At 35.8% G+C, this 23,199-nt stretch overlaps 1 protein-coding gene across 1 annotated transcript in view; it reads right to left on the bottom strand.

The window, feature by feature from the left end:
• The window catches only part of LMX1B (LIM homeobox transcription factor 1 beta), a 260,949-nt gene extending 239,631 nt beyond the window's left edge, over window positions 1-21,318 (bottom strand). The window contains exons 1-2 of the mRNA XM_073600325.1: window positions 20,586-21,318; window positions 17,722-17,908 (exon numbers count right to left, since the gene is read on the bottom strand). Coding sequence (XP_073456426.1) covers window positions 17,722-17,908; window positions 20,586-20,724 — 326 coding nt within the window. The 5' untranslated portion in view covers window positions 20,725-21,318. The remainder of the gene's footprint in view (window positions 1-17,721; window positions 17,909-20,585) is intronic.
• Window positions 21,319-23,199: the final 1,881 nt, after the last annotated feature.

Raw genomic sequence — 23,199 nt, 5'->3', positions numbered from 1 at the left:
GTTGGATGTGAGCTTGTTGTCGGAAAGTCCAACCGTGTGTACGCTCCATCGAACATTTCCTGTCGGACTTTCCGCCAACAAATGTTGGCTAGCAGGTTCTCAAATTTCCCGCCAACAAAACTTTGTTGTCGGAAAGTCCTAACGTGTGTACACAAGTCCGTCGCACAAAAGTTCACGCATGCTCTGAATCAAGCAGAAGGAGCCACACTGGCTATTGAACTTCCTTTTTCTCGGCTCATCGTACGTCTTGTACGTCACGATGTTCCCACGTTCGTAATTGTTGGCCAACATTTGTGTGACCGTGTGTATGCAAGACAAGTTGGAGCCAACAACCTTCAAACAAAAGTCCACGGTTTTGTTGGCTGAGAGTCCGATCGTGTGTTCGGAGCATTAGACTTCAATCTGGTGTGGGGTTTGTGTTCATCCAGCAAACTGAAGCTTATTTGTTTTGGTCATCATTACTCTAACACTTTGCAAAGTAAATATACACTTTTCAAAGTGAAGATTCACTTTGCTAGGTGAACAGCCTCTATTACTTTAGTAAATCAACCCCACTGCTGGAATGCATATGTTTCTATTCTTTTGAAACAAATGATCAAATATACTGGCATATGGTCATCTTATGTAAGTTGTTTCTGCTATTATTTACTTGTAGAGTATTTTGTAAGTGACTTGGTCTTGAATAAAGTAGGGAAGGGTTTAAACCTGAACACATGTTTTTACTTGCTGTGACCCCTGGGGAAACTTGCCTTAATTTTACAGTTATCACTGCAAAAGGAGCTAAAGGACAGGTCTTTAAATTGGGATACCTGTTTTGGTGCCAGCTTACTGAAAGGATTTCCCCTCACTTTGGAGGGATTTCCTTCTTTTCCTCATAAGCCTTTGGTAAGAATAAACTAAGGTATGGGCCATACTCATTTCTACCCAAAACCCACAGGAAACAGTCACACGACAGCAGGACACTGTCCAAATGAAAAATTCACCGCTCTAAGGCAATTACCGCTCCTCGTATCAGCTGTCTCTTCTTAAGATGGGTGTCAGCTCTGTTTGCAGTAGTAACTTGAAGACAAAAGAGTATGCTGGACATGCGCACTCCAAAAAATTCACCTTTTATTTTATAATAAAGACAGAGGTCCAAAACATGCACGTACACATGTACCAACACGTATAACTGACGCGTTTCTGACGCGTTTCACACCAGCAGGTGCTTAGTCGTAGCTGACACTGTTCAAATCAGCTGCAGCTGTGGAATTCCAAACAAAGAGACAGGGATGCCGGTGTCATCATTGACCTAATATGGCCACATGACCATACCTGGACAATGACATTGTCCAAATGTGGCCATATTAGGTCATTTAACCCAAACCTTAGCTCATCCCTAATTTTCAGATAGGGCTCTCAAAGATGCCATGGCTGAGCTTCCATTTTCTTTCTTTTATATTCAACATTCTGCTCTGCATCATCTTACTTTTAAGGCTAAAAATATGCCTTGTTTACCTCTATTGTGTTTATATTTTTTATAACAGTATACATCACTGAAATTCAGTTTTCCTGGCCCCATGTTATTGTATTTGGGCATGTTTTTAAACACAAGTATTGTGTCTTAGATGGTACATGTTTTATGCTGTCGATTATGCATACTCAAAAAATAAATAAACACATAAATAAATAAGTAATGAAATAAAAATACATTTAATATGCAGTGGAAAAGTTACAATTTCCTTTGCTTCTTATGCCCCGTACACACGGTCGGACTTTGTTCGGACATTCCGACAACAAAATCCTAGGATTTTTTCTGACGGATGTTGGCTCAAACTTGTCTTGCATACACACGGTCACACAAAGTTGTCGGAAAATCTGATCATTCTAAATGCGGTGACGTAAAACATGTACGTCGGGACTATAAACGGGGCAGTGGCCAATAGCTTTCATCTCTGTATTTATTCTGAGCATGCGTGGCACTTTGTCCGTCGGATTTGTGTACACGCGATTTTGTTGTCGGAAAATAGCAAGCTCTCGAACTTCGTGTGTCGGAAAATCCGATGGAAAATGTGTGATGGAGCCTACACACGGTCAGAATTTCCATCAACAAGGTCCTATCACACATTTTCCGACCGTGTGTACGGGGCATAAGGTTAAAATTTCGACAGTAGTTGACATATATATATATACACACACACACACACATTTTTTTTTTTTTCCTATGTTGGATACCAGAGGAGAGCAGATTTATGCCCCCAGCTCTCAGAGATAGCACTGAGCATGTGTGTTTGCTTGTTTGTTGTTTTCTTTTTTTTTTACAGAGTGATAATCAATTAATACCTTCCCAATAGTGACAGGGTTACTTGAATTCTGTATTGCATTGCAACAGTAACCCAAACACTGTACTAACAATTGGAAGAAACTATCCCAGAAATGTTCCTTTATTTAATGATCATATTGACATGAGCATATATCACATGAGCTTATATATATTATATATATATATATCTATATTTATATTATTGTGATGAACACCCCGTCCCTTCTGTGCTAGTGCATGTGTTATTTCAGGTTTCAGGAGTATGTGAATGGTTAAGGGACTACTACAGAGGATATACATTTATGTCTAGGAGGACTATTATTATGTGTTATGAGTTTATGTGTTCAGTGCATGTGGTTTGTGTTGTGTGTATCTACAGAGCAATGCTGAAAGCAGTTCCAAACTAAAGGTTACTGTTTGGCTTAGAAAAGTGTGAGCATGCAGCGAGGGGTATTGGGACAATTTTGTTACAAATATAAACATATTTAAAAGGAAGATACTTGTTAATCCTATCAAGGACTTGTAATAACACTGACATTCATCCCCTTCCCATAACCTGGATCTTCATAATTTGATTTTATTTTGTAATTACTATAGCCCTCCATTCCGATTTGCAGTAATTCATCATTTGTAAATTACAATACATGTCAGGATTGAACAATGTACACATTGTTTATAACAGTTTAAGCAACAACTTTAGATTACATATTTATGTGCAACAAGAACTTATTGAAATCTGTTGATGCACAGTATATATTGAATAGCAACAGGGTATTAAAAAGATAGAATATACAAAGTAACCAATAATATTATTATGGATTTTTATTATTTATTATTAGGCTAGGTTCTTATGTTCACTGGGTGTAAATCGCACACTGTTCCATGCCACACAGCCAAAATGCAGAGGTTAAGGGGTACATTAATTCTTAATGGCACCCCCACACATTGGAAAACACAGTATGTTTTTGGGTGCATTAAACTGCATTGTGCCAAACCGCCATGCAGTTTCTGAGCAGCTGTGCTTTAGAAAAGGTTCAGGGACCTTTTCCCTGCATCTCTGTGAGGTACAGACAAACACAGCATGCAGGGAATGCAAGCGTGTGAACCTAGCCTTATACAAGATTTACATAGCACAAAAAGTTTGCACAGCACTTTACAAAATTGAGGTAGACAGTACATTACAATGCAATTCAATAAAAGAGATATCAGAGGACCCTGCTCGTTAGAGCTTACAATTTATTACGTATAAAGAATATATATATATATATATATATATATATATATATATACATAAAATATATGTAATATAAACAGAATATATAATAATATACTGTATCGAGAAAATATGTAATAAATTGTAAGCTCTAATGAGCAGGGCCCGCTGATTCCTGTTGCAGTTAATTGCATTGTAAGTGTATTGTCTCCCTCAATGTTGTAAAGCACTGTGACAGCTGTCAACACTATATAAGTCCTGAATAATAATAATAAAGTGCATTTGTGTATTGTTTTTTGTTTTTTTTTTTTTTTTTTTTTATTTAAAAAAAAAAAAAAAACTGTTTTTAATCCCATAACTTTGGTTTTGAATATATTCATTCATATTAGCTTGAGGGTCGGTATATTAATAGGGGGTTGCAAGAATGATAGATGAAATAGTCTAACCATTAAATAGTCAATAATTGTTGACACAATTTACATTAATAATATACCCTTTTTTTTAATACACACAGGTATAGTTTATAAGAAAACGGATAATTTATAATGTTTTAAGCATAGATACATCAGGTGGATGCATAGAAACAATTTGAATACTAGATGAATTCCTTCAAAATAATTTTTTCTTCTTGAGGGCCACATACCTGAAACCACACAAAAGGACTTTAGCGCTAAACTGATGCCTGGAAAAATTACTTCTCTGTGTTACAAACCTGCATCTTCTCATGCTGCACCTTCTCAGAAAACCTTTGCCGACAGATTTTTGGCGCAGGCAGACTCGCAGCGGTCGGCGCACAGATGGGTCAGATCAACTTAGTTTGGATACATTCGCCAAAAAATGTGTTGTTGAAAATGCGTCAAGGTCATCCACTACCACCTCTCCAGTGTGCCGTTATGGTCAAAGTGAAAAGCGTTTCAAGCATTAAGGAAAACAGTCGATATTGCCTTTTGTAAACAGTGGTCTAATTTGATTGTAAACCATACAGGTTACTTTAGAAAGTCATTATTGAATGAATTAACCTTCTACAGAGCATGTAGGATGCTTTTCAAACAAAGTGCTCTAGATTTTATAAAAAAAAAAAAAATTAAATTGCCCTATTAGATGGTTTGGCCCTTTATTTATTTTTATTTATTTATCTATTTTTTGCTTTTTGAGGCTGATTATTAAAGGCAGGGAGGGTGTTCACTTTTCAAAGGACTTTTCACTTATCACTGCTGGCTTCCATCATCCAATCATAAACAAGCTAAGATGCTGTTGTTTTTTTTCCCCTTGCGTGTCATTGGGTATTCTTTGCAAACTAAATTTATACCACATCTACTAAGCTACAGGAAAATTCCCTTGCAGAGTAAACAGCCTTTAGTAAATAAACCACTATGAATTGAACATACTTCACTTTCTATATCATATAATAAGGGCTACATATTCCACAAAGTTAAACAGGGGAGGTGAGTGTAAAGGAGCGCCCAATGTACAGTAGATGTGAATATAAAAAAGCTTTATTGGGAGTATAGATGATAGAATAAAGTCAATACGTTTTGGGGGACAGAGGACCCCCCCCCCCCCTTTCCTCTGGACTGCTGTTAAATGTTTTTGGAAAAAGATCCTGATGGGGTATTTCTGAGACATGAACATCGGATCTGTGATTGTCCGAATGTCAGCTGGAGCAATGTTAAACAGAAGATAGGACCTTTTGTTTAGGAAAAAACCTGGATGCAAATAAAGTCGGCCTGATTTACCAAAGAAAATGACAGCACTCTATGCAACAATGTGCCTGTAAGTCCAGGTGAACAGTCAAAGGTACACAAGTACTGTACACAGCATTTACAACACACACTCTATAGGTTTTTTTTGTTTTGTTTTGTTTTTTTTTTTAATTTAAAGAGACTGAAAAATACTTAATAATTTACTAAAGGCAAATAGGCTGCTCGCTTTGCAAGGGGATTTACTCTAAGTTTAAGGAATGTTATGAATCAGATGCAAGAGGGAAAAATGTATTTTTGCTTGCATACTTTGGATGATGTAAGTCAGCAGTGCTTCAACTGGTTCACCAAGCTCAGGGTAAATTCCCTTGCAAAATGGACAGCCTATTTGCCTTTAGTAAATCAACTGCACTGAGTGCAGAGATACACAAACCTCTGATCACATACATACTAATAGTGCACAAACAAATTTGGTTTACCAAGCACTACATACTCCAGCATTTAAATTAACATTAGTTGTGGTGATAAATTTTTTTTTTTCCCTGACTTGGGGGATATTTTAAATCGGTTGCATATACTGTATTCATATGCATTTATTGAGATCACTAATGGGAATATTAATAAAAGAAAAAAACACTGATGGTAAAAAAAAAAAAATAGGCCATGGTACATGTTTCATGGGGATATCAGACTGCACCTGCACATACAACCATGAGAATATTGCACCTTTGATTTCATATGCTGCTTGTAAATGCATGTTGTAATGGTAAACACTCATACAGTGATTTTGTGGAGCTGGTCTTTCATTTGATTTTATTTTTTTGCATGTGTGCTTTTTCTAAGCTGCAAACAAGGCATACAAAAATCACAACATTTGGATTGTCAATGCACACTGCAAATACAGGTATGCCTTAAACATGAGCGAACACTTAGTGGATAAGTTACAAGACTGTGTATGTTCGCTCAGTGTGCAAATACCTACACACGGAAGAAAGAAAACTGTAAGACAAGCTGTCCATTACCTTCGTAGAGATTTATCTCTGCTCTTGTGCATTCTCTTTAAATTAATCAGGTCCAGTGTGTTCATAATTTTGGAAAGATTTATTTATTGCAGGTATTTCTGTAGCGTGGACGATTTATGCAGCACTTGTACATACTGTACATTTACATCAGTCCCTGCTCTCCAGGAGCTTACAATCTAAAGGTCCCTATCTCACATACTAGGGCCTATTAGGTCAGGAGCCAATTAACCTACCACCATGGTTTTGGAGTGTGGGAGGAAACCTATACAAGCCAAGGTAGTGTCCTGATTGGGATTCGAAACGATGACACTAGTCCTGCAAGGCAGACGCCCTAACTACTTATACACATTTATTATATATTTTACAATTTTAATTTTGTTTTTATTTTTATATTTTTTAGCATAGGTAGGTACACTACTGCACTGTGAGCCTGTGTTTATGATAACAGTAGAGGCAAAGTAGGGTGTCAACATACACATTTTTATTATTTATATATAGTAAATACATACATTGAAACAGTTTATCCTTTTCGAATGAGCCTCCGCTTCTTTAAACACACTTTTTAAAATTATTTTTCTTACCAGTTTTTATTTGTAGTAATAATTTAAATTAACAATTAATTATAAAAAAAGTCAGCTCTTTCAAGTTTTGTCAAAAAATATTGTTTTTTATTTTTTTTACTTTTTTTTTTACAAAATAGATTGAATTTGGCTGGTGCTATTAGTGTCTTGTAATTATTTACCAGCCCAGCACCTAAAAATTCCCCACAAAATCGAGTCCTTTTTGACCAGAGGGTTGCCAAAGTCTTGCTATACTGTATTTACAGGTAATTACATTTTACCTGTGTAATAATTGCTCATAGTACATGATGAACAATATTTACTAGGACAGACCAGCAGCCAAAATAACTGATCAGAAAACTAAAACCTGAGAAGGATTGCATCTTCAATGGGTTGAAGAGAAGTATAACTGATTGGCTGGACTTCATTTTCCCAGCTTAACACTCCCCAACACCCCTTGTGATAACATTGGCATTGAGTCTGTACAGTGCGTAAATATACATGTTCGATCAATACAAGTGTGCACAATTAAACCATAATCATTCCAAAGAACAAAAGTTAAGTGGTTGAATCTTTCATCAACCATCTCATCCAATCTTTTTCCTTTCTTACCCCTCTCAAAGAGTCAATGTATGGGCATCACCATCTAATCCAATGGGCTTCTCTGAATGAAGCAGTCTACCTAATTTTTTTCCTTTCTAAACCCCTTTCAAGTGGTCATCGTGTAGACATCACCATCTCATCCAATGGACTTCTTTGAATGAAGCATTCTAACAATCTTTTTGTTTCTTAAACCCTTTCAAAGGGTCACCCTGTAGACATATAACCCCACTGCTCACGTACACACATCAGCTGCTTACAGTCTGTATTTATCTTTTTAATAAAACTGAAGTTGCAGGCATGTGATTATACACAAAAAGTTAATTTGCCATGCACATTTTCCCTACAAATCAGTGAAATCCTGTCTAGTAATGTCATAACAGAACACTTCAATCCTTCAGCCTCTTCCTAGCCTGAAATGGTTGATACTGTGGGGTTTATTTACTAAAGCTGGAAAGTGCAAAATCAGACTCACTTCTGCATAGAAACCAATCAGCTTCTAACCTCAGCTTGTTCAATTAAGCTTTGGGAATAAAACCTGGAAGCCAGGGCCGCACTGGACTACCGAGATGCCGGGAAATTTCCCGGTAGCCCGGCTGCCCTGAGGCCGCTTTGAGAGGTGGCTGCAGTGCTCCCCTCCCTCTGTCCTCCGACTCCTCCTCTTGTATGGCATGGAGCTCGGTCTGTGTGTGTAAGGCGGTGCTGTAACAAGGTCCTTGTTACAGTGCCGCCTTACACACACAGACCCAGGTCCATCCGTGCCATATATTGGCCATTGTGTGTGATCCAGGAAATGGTGAGGCTGCAATTGGTAGGCAGTAGGCACAGAGGCTGCAATGGTGGGCACACAGAGGATGCAACAGTGGGCACACAGAGGCTGCAATGGCTGGCACACAGAAGCTGCAATGGTGGGCACACAGAGGCTGCAATGGTGGGCACACAGAGGCTGCAATAGCTGGCACACAGAGGCTGAAATGGCGAGCACACCATTGATTTCTTGTACCATGTCTGCAGCCTCTGGCCATCTCTTGTACCATGTCTGCAGTCTCTGACCATGTTTAGTATGATGTCCTCAGTCTCTAACCATCTCCTGTACCATGCCCACAGCCTTTGACACCTACTGTATCATGTCTGCAGCCTCTGAAATCTACTGTATCATGCTTGCAGCCTCTGACCATCTCTTGTATCATGTCCGCAACATCTGACCATCTCTTGTATCATGTCCGCAACATCTGACCATCTCTTGTATCCTGTCCTCAGTCTCTAGCCATCTCATGTATCATGTCCTCAGTTTATAGCCATCTCTTGTATCATGTCCACAGTCTCTAGCCATTCCTTGTGTCATGTCCTCAGTCTCTTACTACCTCTTGTACCATGTTCACAACCTCTGACCATCTCTTGTCTTATATCATGTCTGCAGTCTCTGAGGGGCAGTCTGGAGAGGAGTCAAGAGTGGGAGTGCTGCCAGGATGGGGGTCATGGGAGAAGTAAAACGTGTGGACTGTGGAGAGGAGACTATGGGATAAAACCAGAGTCACCAACCTGGAGCCTTCTAACTGAGCCCGGCACAGTGTACCTGAGAGGGGGTCAGTGACAACACCGCCAGGCAAGTCTGAGGGGGGAGTGAATACAATAAGATAAGGGGGCACTGATATTGTTTCCCCCCCTTATATCAGTAACCCCCCATTCTTTCTGTGGAAAGTGGTCTCTGGAAACCAGAGCCCCCCCCCCCACGTTCCTGGGGTGCCCCTTGACGATGGACCAATTTTACCACTGTTACCTGGAATTTGCTTTTTTATATTTATATATATATATATATATATATATATATATATATATATATATATATATATATATATATATATATATATATATATATATAAAGCCCTAATGCTATGGGGCTGGTATGACATTTTTTCCAGGGCTGGTTTTTACTCCCAGTCCGGCCCTGCTGAAAGCTGATTGGTGGTTTCTACGCAAAAGTGAGCCTGATTTCCAGGCTCACCAGCTTCAGTAACTAAACCCCACTGTTTTTGAATAGGTTACAATTTTGAGTTACACTATATGCAAATGTTAAAATAAAGAAACATAAACGTACTACTTAGCCATGGACTGTATACTATAGTATTTTGGATCTCTAAATAATATAACGTAATACAATGTAAAGGCTGATATACACTATGAAAAAAACGGGAAATGATCGTCTAATTTTCCTCGTTTTACAGCAAGTCGGAACCGAGGAAGGAAATAATGTACGAAAATTCTCATACGACAATGGCTTTTTTTTTTCTTGTTTATTTTTTCTGATTATGCTCAGTCTTTCGTTTATGATTTTTCTCATATGAAAATCGTAAACTGTACACATTAAACGACAAAAGGTGAAAAGAATTTTTTGTTTGCAAAGTCTGAAATCGGATGTTAAGAGTTGTGTACACACTATACGAAAATCGAACAATCGTGCCTCGTACAAAATGTTCTCATAGTGTGTACCCCCTTAACTCTTCTTTGTAGCTGTTAACAGGCTCTCTGAAAAATGCTCCAAAACCACTGATGAGTACTGGACAATAACAACATAAAACTAAAAGTGGTCCATGCTTTGTCTTAGCGTAAAGCATTGTGATCTTGTTTCACATACATCAGGTTCACATTAATGGCTTTTTTTTATATAAAGCAACTTGTGTTTTTTAGGCTAATTGCCACCGTTAGGCTTTTTTGTGCATTTTTTTCTTTTACATTTTATTTTCTTTAAACTCCCAAGCTATTTGGAGACCCTCAAAAAAAGAGCACAGAATAGTTCAAGCTGCAAGCTTTCTTGCATTGAAAATGACATACAGTTTCTACAGCCTGGAGACTGATTATTTTTACTACTGCCTACATAATCCCTCAAATGCTGATAGAGATTGATATGCACAAAATGGCCGAGCCTGGAATGTGTTTATCATCATTACTATCAACAAGGACAGAAAATGCTTGGATACCCTGCACTATGTACAGTGTATATATATATATATATATATATATATATATATATATATATATATATATATATATATATATATATATATATATATATATATATATATATATAATAATTTTTTTTTTATACAAACATATAAAAAAAAATATATTATGTGTGTGTGAACTAAATAATGATATTTATATATTATTTCATGCATGTGTGTCAATGAAATAATCAGCACAACCATAAAAACAACACTTAGGAAGCCATTTAAAATTTACAACAAGAAATCACGTGTTTTGTCAGTGTTATTACCCATCTACCCATGGCTCTGCCATGTTAAACAATTCCATGCATGACCCAGGCAGAGGGCAGAAAACCAACTCCATGCAGTTACGGTAAAGCTGCTGTATGAAAAAGTATCTGAGACTAAAATAAAAAAGTGTCATACAATTCATTTTAACCAATTAGGTTTCCATTGCAAATACCCATCAATGGGCACTTGAATTTAAAAAGTATGGCATATAGCCAACTTAACAATGACTTAAGCATTGTCTCAGCCATCTCTACAACACTTATGTATTTCCTTACACGTGACATGTTTGCTCTAAGGATCTACATTTACATACATATAAATATGTAACACTTCTGCAGGATACATTTGATAAATACATATTATAAAGTGGTATTCTGTATTCTAGTCTAGCTTGTTTTAAACTTCTAAAAGGGAGTTAGGAAAACTACTTTTTGTAAGCTCGATGAAACAAATTTTTTTTTACTTATTTGATAATTTGCTTCTAAATATATGAACTAATTAGTTCAATTTTTGCATCATAATCCAAATTCACTGATTACTAACATTACAGATTTATGTAGAAGCATTACAGATTTATGTAGAAGGTTACATCGATGATGTGCATTTTCTCCATCCATGCATGGATGGACATGTACTTTGTTGGCGGACTCTCTGGGACAAGTGTGTAATACTTTGAGATGCCTGTACATTAATCCTAGGTTTGATCTGTGGCTGATTTCTGATATGAGATATTTCAGATAGCCTGAAAATGTTCAGGCCCTGCATTAGGCATCTTTAATGCTAATAATCAGTGTATTTTGGTAATAATGTATAATATAGACCAATTACCATTTATATTGGCTTGATGCATTGAAAAAAAAAAAGATAGATAATGCAAAATAATTCCCACATGGTGGATGCTTCAGAGTGAGACCCACAGTTAGAGAATATTGTACTACTTTAGATACACCCCAGTGGGCAAAATATAATATTTTTGACATCGCCCAAGGTCCCTATTGATGGGTAAGCTTGAAATTTTACAGACGTGCAACACTATGATGAAGGATAAATGTTGCAGTCACAATATTAACATTACCAAATGAGCAAGTAACTCCTGTTGATTGTACTGTTGCCCTTGTACAATTATAATAAAAATAACCTAAAATACAAATAACTGAGTTTTTTTTTGGAGAAGAATTAAATCACTGCAAGCAACATGTTTTCATATACAAGATTACTCAGAACCCATCTTCATCATTAAAGTGCAGTACAGTTAAGACTTTCTCCCATATATCTTGCCATTAAGGCCTAGTAGCGACAGTTCATGGTGACAGCCCCACAGCAGGTCTGCATGTCCAGTCACACCAGGTGCTGTGACACAATAATACTTTACAAGGAGATATCTCTCTTAATTGCCAGTAAGCATGAATACCTCTACAGGGTCCCACTTGTTCTAAACGGGAGACGGTACTTAACCCACGCCCTGCCAGGGGCTGCAATGCACGCCTATTCTAGTTTCTGATGCTGAAAAGCATTTAAGCAAATACCAGATGTACTAATCAACAGTCTAATTCCAATGTCATAGCTTTAAATAGCTGAAAACTTTACATAATTTACAGTTTTCATTTTTCATTGCTATTTAGCATTATACATCCAAACACAAACTCATACAAATATATAGGTTTTCATATAATAAAAGGCTCTGACTATAGAATGCATGAAAATATAGTCAATAAGCATTATGCGTGTCATTGATTAAAAGTTCATTTTTTACACTAGACCAATGAATTTTGAAATATTTCAGTCACCCAATCAGCTTTAAGAAACTATTTATTTCCTGGACCTAACTGGATATTTGTAATATACATAGTTAGTCTGGTTGAAAAAAGGCACACGTCCATCTAGTTTAACCAATAAAAGGTAAGAAAAAAAAATCACCTAAGAAAAATAAATAAAACATACAAACAAAAAAAAAAATCATACAAATATAAACAGATCAACCAAACCAATGCAAAAAAAAAGTTATCTTTCATAAATGTCCCCTGCATGTGAAGTTTTAATATAATAATATATATATATATATATATATATATACCTTTATTTCTAGAGATGGTCTTAAACAGTGAAACAGTGACATAACTAATGCATGTTAATTTGTCCCATTGTACAAATAATTAGACCCCCCCCTCTTCCCCCCATAGTATAAATGTTTGTAGAAAGAATTCTGGGTGTCTAAGAACATGGAAAGGGAGTCCTGAAGCAGTTATTAGCTTTATAGTCTGTAGATCATGTTAGCATTTAGTGAAGGTTTCCAAGGAGAAGGATTTTGGTGCTGTAGGTACGATATAAATATGGTTGCTAGGAATTACTACAGGCCTGTTTGGGGACTTTCTGAAGGCCAGACAAAAACTGATGCAAAGCAATAGATGTTTCTCTTTGTGTCCTGCCAGACTTCTAGCAGAGTGGTATTATGTCTGAGTGATTGAAGTAGCTGTGCTCACCCTACTACACAAAAAGACTCTAAATTTTACTGACAAGCATGGAGAGGCCATTTAAAAGCCCCCACTCCCTCTCTCTCTGTTTCTCCCTTTTTATGATGAGCAATGTTTGGGTTTCTCTGCGACTCAGACACTTTTGGGAAACCTGATAGTGACCAAAAAAAAGAAAAGAAAAAGTAAAAACAAAAGTTGGTTGGGTCTAAGTTTAATGCTTTACAGACAAGAGGATAGCCACTTGTGTATCTCTGATAAACACTGGAGGTGATTTATTAAAGGAAGGGAGACTTCCTTAGCAAAGTGAATTAGATGATAATGTGCTAACTTTAAGCTAATTCTTTCAATTTAGCTAATTATTGAATTACAAGTGCATATGGCTATATTATATATATATATATATATATATATATATATATATATATATATATATATATATATATAAAATATTATTATATTTTATATATTATATTATTATTATTATACAGGATTTATATAGCGCCAACAGTTTACGCAGCGCTTTACAACATTAGGGAGGAAAGTACAATACAATTCAATACAGGAGGATATATATATATATATATATATATATATATATATATATATATATATATATATATATATATATATATATATATATATATATATATATCTCTATCTATCTATCTATATATATATATATACACATACACATACACAAAAACATTTGAGATACATAGGGAGGTCCATGGCAATGCATACACACACACATATCAACATAATATTACCTATATAATGACATACAGTATATCTCAGATATGTTTGCTGTACAGTATATAGATATATATGCTTACACACATATATACAAATTTAAACTCCATCAATGTATATTTGATATTATGTTGATTGATTTTTCATACAATAGGTCTATATCTCAATTTATATTGTCTGTGTGTGTGTGTGTGTGTGTGTGTATGTGTATATATATATATATATATATATATATATATATATATATATATATATATATATATATATATATATATATACATATATATACACACACACACACACACACACAATTTATTGAGTGTGATTTCACCTAGACATCAGTATGGTGGAGTAAGATCTGAAGCGGTGTCATAGAATTATCCATCACTTTATATATACTTCTTATAAGAAATACACGATAGTCGCATGATAGTCGCACTCCTAGCGCTGCAGCCTCAAAAAGGGAACCGATTAAAAGATCCATCGGTAAAAGAAATGGAATTTCTTTGCTCTTTTGTAGTAGAGAAAGGATTGGAAGGTGACCTCATTAGCAAGGGAGAGAGAAAACAAACATATTTTCTTTTCCAAACTGTAACTCGGTGGGGGCTAATGTGTGTAAACAGTGCGGGGTGAGGGAGTCGGAGCTGTGGGGGGTCGGGAGAGTCGGAGAAAAAGGGGGGGGGGGGCAAGAAATGAAAACTTTTCTATTTCAGTATCCCGAATAGTTATAAACAATAGGCTATCAAAAACGTAAGGGGGGGGGGGTTACGTTATAACAAATAGTAAAATCATCAGAAACAAATCCCGACTCCTCTATAATTTGTAGAACTTGGCACCAAGCTGAATGTATGCAGGAAAAAAAATGATATTATATCGGGAACAACCTAATGATCTCGCCATACCTACTGTAGGTTTAGAAAGAATAAAAATCGATGGAAAATGTGATTTCAATTCAACCAATTATGGGGGAGATGTAATAAATAATGAGCTTTGTAGTGCTGGGATACAATGAGGGGGGTGGGGGGGGGGGGGTCGGGGGTTGGCATGCTGCGTGCGTAACATGAAATGGAGTTAAAATAAGAATCATATATCGGGGAAATAGTAATAAAAGGGAACGTGTACCAAAATGTCACAGCAAAATTAATTACACCTATTGCAAAATATGTTATTCATGTACGTGTGTGTGTGTGCTACATAACTAAGTACTACATAAGTTGTATTGATCTATCTCTACATGCCTTGTATCCATCTGTATGTAACATCTAGACCATCTACTCTACATAAAAATCTATCTATCTATCTATCTATCTATCTATCTATCTATCTATCTATCTGTGCATAACTTGTATCTTTCTATCTTTATACTAACAGCATACATTTATATATTATTATATCTCTTAACATAATTTGTATCTGTACATAACTGTATGTGCTGTTTATAGTTACATAGCTTGTATCTATCTGATACATAACTATCCATGTACTACCCTACACTCTATGTACTATCTATGTACTATGCCTACACATACAAACCTATCTATCTATCTATCACATATTTCCTGTCTATCGCTACATAAATTGTATCTGGCTATATACTTCATGGCATATATTACACATACAGATGTTATTTTCTATCTTCTATCCATCTCTACATTACATGTATCTATACATAACTATCTAAGTGCCAAGTATCTATATTTACATAACTAGTATCTAACTGATACATAACTATCTATGTACTACGTACACACTCACACACACTTTGAATTTATTATAGATATATATTTTTCTGTCTTTGTCTACATAACTTGTATCTATACATAACTATCTGCGTGCTATGTATATATAGTTACACAACGTATATCTATATAATTGGTTTTATTTTTCCATCTATATTTACTTAAGTTGTATCGATCTGATACATAACTTTGTATTAAACACACACACACACACACACACACATCGCATTTATTTATATATATATATATATATATATATATATATATATATATATATATATATATATATATATATATATATATATATATATGATAGATAGATATGTATGTATAATGTACGCTATATACAACCCAATGGGTGAAATCACCAGTCTATTCAAAATCCTGATCGTACAGGGATATTCTCATGCAGTAATATGTGCACCGCATTCAGCATTTGTTCCTCCATGTAGAACATGGATATGTTCATTATGATTATTTTCTGTAGAATACAGAACGGTCCTTCTATCCTCTGAACTCCTGCTGTGATATTATTATTTATCTATAGACAATGGCAGAGCAGGTGTCATAAACATTCAAATTCGGCCACAGTTAACTTTTTGAGTGTGGAGAAGACATCGCTGCTGTTTAATGTCCCATGGGAGGAAATATATAGCACAGGGGCTATTACCATATAAGCTAAGACTGGAAGGGGTCTGTTTATTTATTTTCACACAACTTTCACCTAACATTCAAATATATTTTTTAACTGGATTAGAATGGGAACCTTGGGTAAATATTATATATATATATATATATATATATATATATATATATATATATATATATATATATATATATATATATATATATATATATATATTTATTATTATTTATTTGCATGTGTATGATATATCATTGAATGTTATGCACATACACATGTATTGAATGTCCCGGCCTTCTTCTTTATTTATAAATGTATTGTTTTTGTATATATGATATTATATATCATTATTTATTTTATATGTATATAATTTCATTATACATCATTTTTTCCTCCATCTGTAGGTAAAGCCTGCTGGTGAATGCCCCGCTCAGGGATGCAGGTGAACAAATAGAGCTCTATAGCCGAATCCGTCTACAGAACAATAGCCTGTTTATCTGAGAGATCTACCTCCTTCCCTCCCATTATCCTAGGCTGAATTTCAATCATTCACTCTGCTCATAAATAGAAAGTGAAGTTATGTAGATCAGGGAAAAGACACACTGAGATAGTTATTTTCAGAAAATGTCCTAAAAAATCGTGTTTATTGTGGTATATAACACGCGTCTATAGGAAAGAGCATAGCAATTAGTATGTCAAGGTGAGAAAAGTTGATTAACAGAGTGGAAGTTGCTCGGTGCCATGGACCTTGGTGCCAGGTTGGTACCCTGGTACTAAGTTCTGAGAAATGTGAAAGCAGTGACTGTGCTGGAAGTTGTAGTACCCTTTTCTGTCTGTGCATATAGTAATGATGCAGGATTGAACAGAACACTAGCAATAAAAGTCGAAGTCATTATGTCATTGGATAAGAAGTTAATTCACAGAGTGGAAATGGCCAGGTGCCATGGACCCTGGTGACAGGTTCGTACCCTGGTACTTCTGATGAGCAGTGACTGCGCTGGAAGTTGTAGTGCCGGTGTATATATTAAATAATATACATTGCCTATGTCTATGTAGGATATAACATAACACTAGCAATAAAAATCGAAGTCAGCATGTTAATGAGAAAGAAGTTGATTCACCGAATAGAAAAAGGCCCAGGTGCCATGGACCTTATAGTGCCAGGTTGCTTCCCTGGTGAGTGTGACAACAATTGATGCACTTGAAGTTGTAGTATCTTTTACCTTATAGATAATATTCTTTACCTATGTATAGCATAAAACCAGTAATAGTCTTGGGGTCAGTATGGCAAGAAAAAGAAGCTGATTCACAGAGTGTAAATTCCCAGGTGCCATGGACCCTGGTGCATGCCAAGCTGTTGCCCATGTGCAATCAGTGGCTGGGCTGGAAGTTATAATACCTTATACCATATGTATATATCAGGTAATAGACATCAAACTTGCTTACTGTTGGTAGTCTTGCTTGCAGAAGAGCTTTCTGTCCCGGAAATAGCAGCTGGTGGTGAGAGGTTGCTGACATACTGTACACTGCAAACATTCCTCATGCCAGGACGACTCATTCACCCTCATCAGAAAGCGGTCTGAGATGGGTCGCTGGCAACCCTCGCACACTGCCTGGTGCTGGCACTCTGAGCCTGGGGAGGAGTGGGGGGGGGGGGGGGGACACAGGACACCTATGATCAATGGTGGTCACATCATACTGGAAGATCAGACTTAGATGGCATTATACCTACCAAAAGTCCACACAGTAGATCAAAGCCTTGTGTATTCACTGGAGCTGGAGAAATTTACAATGCTAATGCTATATATATATATATATATATCTATATATATATATCTATATATATATAGATATATATATATCTATATATATATATAGATATATATATATAGATATATATATAGCTATCTATCACGTGTGTAGCAGGCTTATCCCCTAGAAGATGTTATTATAACTACCAAAAGTTCACACAGGACAGATCAAAGCCTCGTGTGTATCCATTGATGTATCATTGTGCAATTGTGCATCAGTAAATGCTCAATAAGATATCAATATAACATAGATAGATAGATAGATAGATAGATGGATAAAACACGTGTGTGACAGGCTTATCTCTTAGATGTCATTATACCTACCACAAGTCGTGCAGCAGATCAAAACCTTATGTGTATCCATTGTCGTCAATTAAACTCAATACTATACAAATAGTAAGTATTACGTTAAAAAAAAAAAAATTATATATATATATATATATATATATATATATATATATATATATGTGTGTGTGTGTATGTTCTTAACACAAAAATATTCTTTTAAATAAACTGTAGGGGTGTTTTGTTTTTGTTTTTTAACAAGGCAGTTACTTTTATTTTTCCTATACCTGTCGTATTAGTCCTCCTGGTGTAAATACAGAATGATAATATCTTAACAGAATGGCCTTATCTTGTTGAGCATTACTGATGTACATTTACATTAATACTCTGTAATAATAAACCTACAGATATGTATCTACACGTTAGATAACATGTTATTTTGCTTACAACTGTAACAGAAAGTTACAGTTATGTATAAAACAATGTATTGTATATGTATGTAATGTAAATAATAACCCCAATATAACATAAAAATACAAATTGACTTAGCTATGTATCCTGGCTGCTTTTTTTTACTTATTATCTAATACTAATAATAATAATAATAATTTATACCCAAATACCACTGGTATTGTTTTATTTTCAAAATATACATATTTATATCAATATGTAACCTTCATTTTATATATATTATTATTATTATTATATATACTGCTGTGTTACATATGTTTCTTATTTAGGGCAGATGCAATAATGCATTTATCCAAGACCATAAAAATAAATAGTGATTTTTACATTACAGTACTGTAGTATTTTGTATTGAAGCATATATATGAAAACATTGGCTATACATATACATACTGTGCTTGCTTTACAATGATACACAGTGTGTATTTAATATAGAGAGGTTGTCACTGCAATGTTTTAGTATGTATTTAATTTAGATTGTTTTATTAGTGTTTTAGCTATGTATTGTATGGTGCTGAACAAACTATAGAAAAGTGACTTTGTATCTGTGCAGAGGGTAGCCTGACAGAAGATAACTACTACTTGCACTTGCTGTTTTGTTTTAGTTTATTTTATATTAAGGTTGTGTTATTTTCTGTTAGGTTATTAGGTATTTAGGTTATTTTATATTATATTATATTACTCTAATGGTGGCTTTCATTATCCAATCAATAGCTTTACTTCCTATCGATTTAGATCTGATTCGATCAAACCGAGCTGATCGGCTGAGTTGGAAAATGAACGATTGTTTTGAACAGATTGGCAGCACCAAAATCCTTTGGTTCTGAATATGATCGTATTTCGATCGATCAGATTAGGAGATTGCATGATGGAATCAGAAATACGATTCACAATTTATTGTCATATCATCCAACTATCGATCGAAATCCACTTCTCTGTGTATGGCACATCGATCGATCGATTGGATTGTCAACTATCGATTTGTTATTAATATCAGGAGAGATTGAACGGAAAAGGAAAATGTGTGTAAGGCTGTCCATACATTATACAATTTTCTTGTAATTGTAATTTCCCTTTAGATTTACCAAAAACCATATAATATGAGGTCAAAACTAAACAACTCTTTAAATTGTGCCCAATTAGGAAGGCCCTTGCACCACATAGTTGAAGATAAATCTAAAGGAAATTGTACAGAAGTTGTACAGAACATTGTTAGAAAATTGTATAATGTATGGCCAGCCTACAGCTGGATACACACTATACAAAATTTTTCTTTAGTTTTTTCCTTTAGATTTAACAAAACCATATAATATGAGGTCAAACCTTAGAGTTTCAATTTGTATGCAATCAGGCAGGCCCTTGCACTACATGGTTTTGGTAAATCTAAAGGAAATCAGACAACAAAAGTTGTATAGTGTGTATGGGGTCTTAGGCTCACCATTCACGTTACAATCTGACATTGCAATTCCTGAAAACTATATCACGAGCTGCCTAGACTATCCAGATTGTATCCAACCGTGCAGGCACATACACTACATATTTGTTGTGGGAGGTTGTGCAATCAGGTTGTAAGGTATGTGATAACTGTCCCAGAAACCCTAATTTAATGAGCTTCAGTTCCTGTAGTAGGCTCAGTAAAATCCCAGTGTAGTGTGAGTGTAGTCTATCGTTTTTTGAATTTCTGAAGACCCTGATAAGCATGCAACATCCAGACATCATTTACTAGACAGAAGAGCTGACACTTACCCAGAAGAACTCCTAATGTGGCCGTGGTAGCCCTGAGTGGGTGATCTTCCATTTTAATACTGTCCAGCATCTTGGCACAGTCACTCTGCCCCCTGTTAAAGCACCTCTCTAAGGACTCAGGACCTGTTGCAATATCCATAGCAAGCTCAGCCTAGAGTTCCAGTCCCCCGCACCGCTGCAGAGAGAATATCAGCAACACACAGAGATCACTTAGGAAGAAGTTCGCTGACTCCTGGGCTGGTTGGCAGTTGCAAGTTGGATCCTTATCCCAAATCCTGCATGGGGGCTATTATTCAGATGAGTCTGCTCATGATTGAAGACTGATCCACAGGAGCTACATAGACAACACAATGAGGAAGAGGGGGGCTGCTAAAGGATCACCTGCCTCTGATCTGGGGGGGAAAGGGTGGAGAGATCCAAAGGGGGGAGACCGAGGGGGTGACAGGGTGAGCAGCTCTCCAAAAGCCAGGGTGAAGAGAGGGGGGGGTGATAAATCCCAATGAAGGCTCTCTGTAGGATGTCCAGGGAGAGAGAGAGCCTGATCTGTGTGCCATGCACAGTCCTGAAGATCAGCATTCAGCAGGGATCGCTAAAGCGGATGGATACTCCACCCAGTCACCTCCTCTCTCTCTCTCTCTCCCTCTCCCTCTCCAAACTTGCTGACATTTGAACTCTATTGCTTGCTGTGCAGCTGAGATCCCTCCGCGCCTGTGATGCGGTTGCACTGCACTTTTGCATTCCTTGCTAACAATTTAGGAAAGGGGGGTCCCAAACTGTTTTCTGTTCCTGAACTCCTACTTCCCCCCTCCTTTTTTTAACTTCTCCCTAGGAATTAAAAAGGCAGGTTATAATTAAAAATAAAGGGTACGCCTGACACCTGAGTCAATATACCATAGGCTCCCAGTTTCTTTCTTTATTACCTTTTTTTACGCTGAAATTAGATATTTTTATGTAGCTGATAAATGTTCTTATGGACACCTGCGCATATGGGGTATGTAGAAATTATTATTTTTTTTTATTCTGTTTGTGACTTTTTTCATGTAAAAATATACGAAATTTGTAATCATTTCAGTGCGTGGGGAGGAATAATTGTTCATTTGCAGTTTGTGGTTGGTGGCAGCAGGTTCATTGCAATGAATGTGCCAAAAGCACTTATCAAAAATAGTTGTAATGAATGCAGGGGTTTAATACCATGACCTAAAATATCTATATGGGTGCAAATAAATGTACAGCCTGCTCAGGGATATTATTAGGTGTGGGATAATAGAACACAGATAGAAGGTAAATTTGAAGGAAGGAAAATAAATAAATATATATAATATATATATATATAAAATGTACACACACACACTTTTTTTAATGCATGAGACAATTAATGTTCAGTGCAGTTCTGGTTGGTGGCAGCAGGTAAATTGCAATGAATGTGCTAAATCCATTTACCAAAAAATAGCTCTGTTGAATGCATAAACCCAATGGCATTGCCTAAAGTACCTTCATAGGTGCCTCTAAATTCAAAGCCTGCTCTTATTAGTAGGAGAAGAAGTGTGACAATAGAAAATAGACTGGTACCTGAATATTTATTATATATATATAATATATATATTCTATCTTATGTGTTGTGCAACAGAACACAGCAAATATCCATTGAAAGTATATTATTATTATTATTATTATTATTAGTAGTAGTAGTAGTAGTTTACAGAACACAGGGAATTTATGCATGTATTCTTCTTCTTCTTCTTCTTCTTCTTCTTATTGTTATTATTATTGTTATTATTATATGTGTGTGACAATAGAAAAAAATAAAACCATCCCTATATATATTGACAAAAAAAAAAACATACATTCATTTTTTTTTCTCAATTACTTTATGTGTTTTAACTCATCTATGGCTGGTTGATGTTTTGCAAGGTAAAAACGACTTGAAAAAATATGCTCGATTATTTGATTTTTGGTCTAATCAACCTTTTTTTAAAGGAATTTTCCGCTTAGAGAGAAAAGAAGAGTTTGTGAAATTGTGAATAATGAGTTTGTCTTTTTTTTTTTTTTTTTTTTTTAAGGGGGGGGGGGGGGGGGGTGTTGATATTGATGCTATTATGTGTGAGCAGGAGAAGTGTGTCTTCATTGTCTTTGAGCACAAAAGATTCCGAATTCAGTGACCTCCCAAAACTGCACCTGGCGATCCCAGCTGATAGCAGAGGAGCGTTCAGGGCAGACCGAGAATTCCCATTTATCCCGCACATTAGTAGCAATATCACACAATGCTGCTTTAATATCCTGCTTTGAAGGCGCTTCTTCAGATTTTGCCATCAGATACGTCTGCATTTTAAATGACAATATTTATCTTCTAGCCACCGTTCTCTAGATAAGGTTGCTGCTTTTTTTCTATCTTTTCCTCATTTTAATTTTGTAAAGGCAAAATGATTTATGCAAAACAGTAAATATTACTTAATTACATTTTTTTTTTTTGCCTGTCCGCAATTTTAAGTCTGAGCCTGATAAGACCATTTTTTACATAGTATAAAAAAAGTGTGATTCTAATGTCACCAATGGAACAGGCATTTAAAACCAGCTTGAGAAATAAATTTAGATTTCTTTAAAATGAACGCTTTAC

The sequence above is a fragment of the Aquarana catesbeiana genome, linkage group LG09, assembly GCF_042186555.1.
Source record: "Aquarana catesbeiana isolate 2022-GZ linkage group LG09, ASM4218655v1, whole genome shotgun sequence".
NCBI classification, from domain to species: Eukaryota; Metazoa; Chordata; class Amphibia; order Anura; family Ranidae; genus Aquarana; species Aquarana catesbeiana.
This window is presented reverse-complemented; position numbering and strand designations above follow the sequence as displayed.